The sequence below is a fragment of the Lolium rigidum genome, chromosome 4 (assembly GCF_022539505.1).
Source record: "Lolium rigidum isolate FL_2022 chromosome 4, APGP_CSIRO_Lrig_0.1, whole genome shotgun sequence".
NCBI lineage: Eukaryota > Viridiplantae > Streptophyta > Magnoliopsida > Poales > Poaceae > Lolium > Lolium rigidum.
This window is the reverse complement of record NC_061511.1, coordinates 144,302,766-144,311,007: the sequence shown is the minus strand read 5'-3', so window position 1 is coordinate 144,311,007 and position 8,242 is coordinate 144,302,766. Positions and strand designations below refer to the sequence as shown.

Here is an 8,242-nt window from a genome sequence, read left to right as displayed (position 1 = left end):
TAGTAAAATTTTAGTTTTACTCCTCTAAAACGGGTTAGTATAATTTTATCTCCCTATTTCCGTTTACAAAAAATTCTCCCTATGCCGCGCTCCTAACTCTTCCCAAATCGGCACCGGTGCCCCCACCACAATCCTAGCCTCGCTTCGGCGCCGCCGGCCCCCTATGCCGATTTGGAGCACGAATCAAGGCCGCACAGAGCTTTCCCACTGCGGCGCATCCATATCCTGCGGCGGCTCTTCCCAAAGCGGTGCGTCCTCCTCGTGGTACACCGACTTGTTAGTGCCGCAACAATACCATGACGTGTGCTAGCGTGTGTGGGAGACATGGGTAGCGGAAATCACCAACCAAGCGTGGGTGGCGGAAATCACCGGCCACGAGGCGGAGCGAGCTGACGAGAACTACGTGGTGATGCTTTGCTCCAAATATCCGGAGCGCCAAGCCTTCAGGGACTACAAGGCGAGGAAGACCGACAAAGGTGAGCCATTCGGTGCACCGATCATCAACCTCAGCTCCATCACTGACGACTCGGCGAATAGAGCAAAAGATGAGATCTTCGGTAGCAGTAGTAAAGGATTTTAGTTTAGATGTAGGGTAATTTAGTTTTTTTTTGCGAAAAGTATCCGAAACCAGCCTTTACAAGAACATCCGTACAAGGAAAAGAAATAAAACTTGAGTCCTTCAAGATATCAGCACCACCTTCCTTCTGCATCCCTCAACGGCGCCGTGAGCAAAGCTAGTTGCCACCTCTAGCCTCCGGCGTAGCATAGCTCGTGCCAGAGAAATCTTGAAAAGACCCACTCGCGTGTATATGCAGGGCTGGAAAATCATCGATGTAGACCAGAAGATGTTGGCGACCACGATCTCGAAAAATCGTTGTCCTACAGAAGCTAGTACTAAAAGGGTAATGTAGTTAATCTCACGAAAGTGGCCACCATTAGACTTAATACGGTTGCAGATCATGTTGTTTTACCATCGCAGACAGCCTTTATGCAAGGACGTAATATCCTTGATGGAGTGGCGGTTTTGCATGAGACGGTACATGAGATGCATTCTAAGAAATTAAATGGGGTTATTTTAAAGCTTGATTTTGAGAAGGCGTATGATAAAGTTAAATGGTCTTTCCTTCAACGAGACACTCGGGATGAAAGGTTTTTCGCCCGAGTGGCGAGCTCTAATTCATGACTTCGTGTATGGAGGTAGTGTTGCAATCCGGGTTAATGATGACACCGGACACTACTTCCAAACACGAAAAGGGTTACGCCTGTGGAGATCCGCTATCTCCGATGTTATTTAACATCGTAGCGGATATGTTGGCGGTACTCATAGAGAGAGCCAAGTCCGATGGTCGGATTGAAGGTGTGATTCCACATCCGGTTGATGGTGGCTTATCTATCCTTCAATACGCTGATGATACAATTCTGTTTATGGATCATGATCTTGAAAAAGCTCGAAATCTGAAATTAATTTTAGCAGCTTTTGAGCAATTATCGAGACTGAAAATTAACTTCCATAAAAGTGAATTGTTACTGCTTCGGTGATGCCCAAGACGATGTAGCTCTGTATACAGAGTTATTTGGCTGTGGGCAAGGCCAATTTCCGATTCGCTATTTGGGTATTCCGATTCACTATCGGAGACTGACAATTGCGGAATGGAAATTAGTGGAAGAAAGATTACAAAAACGCCTCAGTAGTTGGAAAGGTAAATTGTTGTCCCTGGGTGGAAGATTGGTACTCATTAATTCAGTACTAACTAATATGGTACTGTATATGTTATCATTCTTCATCCTACCAAAAGGAATTCTGCATAAACTCGATTATTATCGATCCAGATTCTTTTGGCAAGGGGACAACGAAAAAGAAATATCGGCTGGTTAAATGGAGTATAGTTTGTAGTCCCAAAGATCAAGGAGGGCTTGGAGTTCATGACCCGAAAGTCAAGAATTCAGCTCTTACGGGTAAATGGCTTTTTAAGCTACTTACGAGGATGGGATTTGGCAAACTATACTTCGGAGAAAATACATCGGCTCGAAGACATTATCTCGGGTGGTTTGGAAACCCGGGGATTCACACTTCGGGCTGGTCTTATGGCGACAAAAAATGTTTTTTTCGACATGGGACTTTCTCCATTAAGAATGGAGCGCGAGATACGTTTACGGGAAGATGCTTGGCTAGACAATGCACCCCTATGTGAACGAGTATCCCGCTTTGTATAGAATTGCGCGTCGCCAAGGTGATACCATTGCAACCGTAATGGCTACCTCACCCCCGAATGTGACGTTCGGACGGGTTTTACTAGGACAAAGGCTCGTGGCATGGAACAACCTAATTCGGAGGCTTGGAGATATTCGGTTATCGCTGGAACCGGATGAATTTCGATGGAACCTCCACGTAGATGGTTCTTTTTCCGTAAAATCTTTATACAATGCGATGCTACTTTCTCGATTTACCAGTTGATAATAATAAGAAAATTTGGAAGATGAAGATACCATTAAAAATTAAAATTTTTGGATGGTATCTTCGTCGAGGGGTTATTCTCACCAAAGACAATCTTGTTAAGCGGAATTGGCACGGAAGTACACGATGTGTTTTTTGTCATCATGATGAAACTATCAATCATTTATTCTTCCGAGTGCCAATTTGCGAGATCTATATGGTCAGATCATCCAAGTAGCGTCTACCTTGTATCCCCGACTAGTGTCGCTAATGTCTTTGGCAATTGGCTTCATGGTATCAACTCAAGGTTTAAAATGCTTCTTAGGATGGGGGCGCTAGCGATTATCCGGGCGCTACGGCTATGTAGAAATGACAAGATCTTTAACGATATAAATTGCTCTTTGTTGCGGGTTATCTACAGATGCACAGGTATTCTCCGTTCGTGGTTACCTCTTCGGCGTGTGGAGAACCGAGACCTGTTTACGGAGGTCCGTACACGGTTGGAGGATACGGCGAGGGATACTTTTTCCCTACATGGGTGGCAGCATAGTCTACGGATAGTTGCACCACCTAGCTCTTAGGCGTTATATGATTCATCGTTCCGATATGTATTTCGCCTATTTTTGTTTTTCTACAACTTTGGTCACTTGAGACAACAAACGGCTGTGTGCATCCTGGTTATGCAGAGGCTGGATGTAATTGCTTTTTGAAGTAATAAAGCATCCTTTATCGAAAAAAGTTAATCTTATTAGTTTATTCTAGTTCAAGTTCATTGTAGTAGTTTGAGTCACATTTATATGAGTTTGCTTTTATTGGTGTGAATTTGAGTTTCAGGAGTTACAGCTATTTTTTACAGTAGCAAATAGACGAGGTGTGCTTCGGTATCTCCCACCCCTCTCACTACCACCAAAGCTGAAGGGATAAGTTAGCCTATAAAGGGGTATCAGAAGATTCTAGCCATCCACGTAGGACCAAAGTTTGCCAAGAGGCATCTCAGAATTTATTTATTTTTTGCAAAGGTAGAACAATGAACAAAAGCCCAAATAGACTCATCTAAATGACAGGGCCGGATACCCAAAAGACGAGCAGAACGTGCATGGTAAGCCTGGTTTATTTGCTCTAGAAGAGCACCAATAGTAGATATGTTTGCGACAACGAGAAAAAGATTTGAAACAAACAAAAAGGGGAACACTAGTGGGCGTCCTCCTCCTCGCAGTGCTTGGTGTACTTGGCCGAGTCCAGCAGCGCGTCCAGCTCCGTCGGGCTGCTCGGCTTCACCTTGATCATCCACCCGTCCTCGTACGGGCTCGAGTTGATCTGCAAATTGATCACAGCGCCATTGCAAATCCGTTCGTTAGGATCACGTAATACACGAGCTGTGTAAGAATTGGTTTTGCAGTGCAGTAAGGAACGCGTACCAGGCCGGGAGTCTCGGACAGCTTAGCATTGACCTCGACGACCTCGCCGGAGATGGGCGAGTTCACGTCGCTGGTGGCCTTCACACTCTCCACGTTCCCGAAGGCGCCGCCTTGGCTCACCTTCGTGCCGGTCTCCGGCAGCTCCACGAACACCACCTCCCCGAGATGACCCTGCACCCACCAAGTTGGTCAAACACTTGTTTATTAGTTAGAACCTGCAAGCATAAAACTATACTAACACAGAACTGTATTATGCATGCTCCATGGTCATGGTGTGGTGTGACTATTATTCAGTTGTTATTAGAGTCTGAAAAGGAAGTCTCCATAATATATTTGGGCTCTATTATGCAACCAAGTGTATTACTCTGACAATTGCAAGCTTGCTCTCAGAAGTCAAAAGATCATCATTATTATTGACAGAGAATTGGTATATCATGAAAAGCATGTGAGTGTTGTTGTTGCTTCACCTGGGCATGGTCACTGATGCCAATTGTGGCCACGGCGCCATCGTCCTTGACCCACTCATGGGAGGAAGTATACTTCAAGCCATCCAGAACTGCAACACGCATCATAGCAATTCAAACATGGATGTGTCTTGATTTACACTTTTACAGGGAGGGAATGCTTGTACACCATGTGCACTCTAGTTGAGAGCTGAGACTATTTTTGCAGAACAAGTGGCCTTATTTCTAATACAGAGATTCCATCAACTACAAATGTATTCCTCTTTCTATTCATAGTGAAGAATTTTATTTTCACCTTTCCTTTTTCCGGTATATGATAGTGAAAGTAACTACAAGCACCAATCCCGAAGGAAATAAAATACAGATAGAAATCCACAATGTCTTTGAGTGGAAAGAGTCGGTCTACACATAATGCAAAAGAGCAAGAACATTGCAGACTACATGTACTCTCTACCAAAAATCCATCAAGAAGTGCAACACGCATCATAACTATTCAAACATGACCATGGTTTCATTTAGTTTTTTACAGGGACTGCATGTACATCATATGCACTGTAATTGATAGCTGAAACTAGTTTTAGAGAACAAGTTTACTTTGTTCTAATATATGCATTCCATTATCCTTTCTATTTTTAGAGAAGAATTTTCTTTTAACCTTCCCATTTTCCGGTATATGATAGTGAATGTGACAACAAGGACCAGTGCTGAAGGAAATATAATACAGAAAGAAATCCACAATGTCTCAAGTGGAAAGAGTTGGTTTAGAAATAATGCAAAAGAGCAAGAACATTGCAGACTACATGTGCTCTCTACCAAAAAGGAGAAGTATCCTATCTTGCAGAATTCTACTTTAGCGCTCTAGCAAAGTATAGAGAAAACTGTACCAGTGGAGAAGTATCTGGAGATAGAATAGGCAGGGGCAGCAGCCCTGGCTCCACTGCTTGAGATCTTGAGGGCATTGGCAGCTGAGCTCGCCCACAGCCTCAGAGCCATTGTAGTTTGATTAGCTGTTGCAACCTTGTGACAAAAGCAACAAGGTGTATATGTGTTCTTTGCCCTCTCCTTGTAGGGGATAGTGGCTCAGTGGTAGTAGTGGTGGGAGGATAGGGAAAAGGGAATTGTTTGGTTCAGGAAGAGAGGGGAAATAAAGGGGTGTGCAGGGATAGGATTTGTATGGCTGCTGGGTGCTCCTAGCCTCATCCTTGGTTAAGACCAGAGCCATTAATCCTTCTCTGCTTGATCCAAACTCGATTGATTAACGTTAGACAAATGTGAGATCAGAAGATTGTCCCTATGTTGGTACTTACAGTGATAAAGAGATACTAGTAGAAGTCCTGCTGTCAACAGCCATAGTAATAGTCCTTAGTCCTGGCAGTAATTGTCCTTTGTCCTGAAACGGAGTATCGATGTAGGCAGAGATCGGTCAATTTTAATCTACCGTGCCCTTGTCGCGTGGCATATCTGTTTTCCGATTGTACATATAAGTATATAGACATAGTGTATTTAATTCTTACGAAATTTGCAAAATGCAAGATACCACCAAAGCAAATCAGCTCAGATAAAAAAAATTCGAAATCAGCTCAGATCAAATGGAGTGAAAGATATCAAATCCGGAATATGTGCAAGCTATTTGCTCATACTTAACCCTGTACAGGACCTCCATCTCTGAATAGAGACGAACTCGATCACGAGTTCATGACAGCCTTGTGCTTCTTGCCCCGCTCCACAAACATATGAAGATTTATGTGTGGGCCTGGATACAAAATTATGCGTGGAAGCAGTTGAGACAGTTGGAGAGAGCTAGAGTAGATCAGGATATGGACATATGAGGGCGTGACAACTCACGAGCATTCCCTTGTTTGGAAAAATGAGGAGAGGAGAGAAAGACCTCGAGTTGTCTGGTTGGAATGTTTGTTCGGATCAATGATTTGAAACCAGCGGCAGTGCTCATCCAGTTGTGTTTATTTTGGTGTGATGTGCTTATTTATTTCACTAAAGCGGTCTTGCCAACAAAAACTTGCGACTAAGGTCTAATGTGTTGTTAGTTTGTTACCCTGCAGTTCCTGAAGCAGCAATTTTTAAAGAAAGAGTCTATTTGGCACTAAACTGATTTTAGATTCGCCACAAGTCAATTTTTCTTCTGACACATGGACATTTGACTGTTTTCTGCTACACCAAAAGGCAGTTTTTTTTTCTTCTATCAATACCAATACAACACGTTGTTTTCCCGCCCCTGGTTGTTTAATCCAAATGAGAAAAAAAATCGATCATGCGAAAAACCGCAGAAGGTTTTTTTGGGATTTTATATTTGAATAAAGCAGGCATGCTTGGACATACAAAAAACAACTAAAACCCAGCCAAAACCTTATACATTTTTACACAGGTTGAAACTACATTTTGAATCCCCCTCCCTTAGGAATTTACATTGTATGTACATGTAATTTACGTGTATATACGTGTATTGTTTACAATGTTACTACATATAAGTTATGTTGTTTGTGGGCTAATAATATACTAATTTACATGCAGGGATGATGTGTATGTGTGTCTTAACTAGATAGTTGAGCAATTTACATGTATCAACTAGTGTATATACATGTTTAGTACCCCTCCGTTCCAATGAATAAGGCGTATTTTAAAAAATCAAGTTACATAAACAAGAAGTAAACCTTTAGAAGAAACCATTAACCAGTGTATATACATGTTTAGTACCCCTCCGTTCCAATGAATAAACCTTATTCATATGAACAGAGGTAGTAAGTTGTAATTTACTATGCTAGAATGCATGTCTCTATATGTACAAATATCCATACATGCACCGAGTCTAGCGAAAGCACGGGAGGAACCAAACTTTGTAGGTTCGTGATAAACAATGTACCGAGTCATCTAGCGTGTGACCGGACACAAGCGTATGCTCGACGAATCAAACCGCTAGTGAAAGAAGACAACACAAATATCAGTGAATGATTGAATGAACAAGAATTCGAACTTCAATGAAAACAAAAACATTCCATAGTTAAATTGAAACGGTGTTCTTTAACATATGCCAAATGGGTTCCACGTTTGAACATGACTCTCATAAATTATCTGATCACTACGATTTTTTGAAATAAGGGAAAAGATTTTTCATTTTAATTAATTAATAGGAAATGTTGAAAGTTTGAGAAAGCACCAATATGCTGACATCAGGTTGCTCAATTGTTTATTCCTACTTAATTCTATTGACGATAATTGTTGGGAATGAAGCATGAGTACACTACATGTGTTCGAACTTTAAATTCCATACTCCGAAACTTCGTAATAAATAGGTTGTGTGCATCGATTAATGCAGATGCAGGGCAATATGATCCTCTTTTCTAAAAAAAACACTACATGTGCGGCACATGATCTCAATCTCGTAAGTAACAAGCATGACCAAAGAAGTGAGAATGATTTTGACCCATCGACTGAACTCAACTAAACTATCACTTCCATGTCAACTCGGTGAATGCCATAATGTCAAAACCAAAAGGTTCAACACATTCCAAACTCAAACAATATATTAACACGTGACAAGAAGAAGAGCTACCAATTCTTGCACCTCCTTGCAAAAAGGGTAAATGCTACTGAAAGGACACTGGTGTCGCCTAGAGGGGGGGGGGGGTGAATAGGCGATTTAAAACTTTTATGAGATGGGCTTAACAAATGCGGAATAAAACTAGCGTTTACTTTGTCAAGCCCAAAGCCTATATACTATTGTTCACCTATGTGCACCAACAACTTATTCTAAGCAATGGTTCACCTATGTGCACCAACAACTTATGCTAAGCAATACAAGCAAGTATGTGATAGCAAGATATATATAACTTCAAGCACGATGGCTATCACAAGGTAAAGTGCATAAGTAAAGAGCTCGGGTATAGAGATAACCGAGGCACGCGGGAGAC

At 42.0% G+C, this 8,242-nt stretch overlaps 1 protein-coding gene across 1 annotated transcript; it reads right to left on the bottom strand.

Moving 5' to 3' along the window:
* Positions 1–3,527: 3,527 nt before the first annotated feature.
* LOC124705879 (glycine cleavage system H protein, mitochondrial-like) lies at positions 3,528–5,336 on the bottom strand. The gene is made up of 4 exons (XM_047237570.1): positions 5,201–5,336; positions 4,320–4,408; positions 3,853–4,023; positions 3,528–3,751 (listed from the first exon to the last, which is right to left on the bottom strand). Exons 1-4 carry the CDS (start codon positions 5,307–5,309, stop codon positions 3,626–3,628), a joined length of 495 nt encoding a protein of 164 aa, XP_047093526.1. The 5' UTR covers positions 5,310–5,336; the 3' UTR covers positions 3,528–3,625.
* Positions 5,337–8,242: the final 2,906 nt, after the last annotated feature.

Excerpts from the sequence above, each read along its gene's own strand:
- LOC124705879 (XM_047237570.1), bottom strand. The coding sequence starts at position 5,309 with ATGGCTCTGAGGCTGTGGGCGAGCTCAGCTGCCAATGCCCTCAAGATC. Across the intron at positions 4,024-4,319 it reads GCATCAGTGACCATGCCCAG|GGTCATCTCGGGGAGGTGGT; the intron begins GTGAAGCAACAA and ends TGGTGGGTGCAG. Across the intron at positions 3,752-3,852 it reads TGTCCGAGACTCCCGGCCTG|ATCAACTCGAGCCCGTACGA; the intron begins GTACGCGTTCCT and ends ATCAATTTGCAG.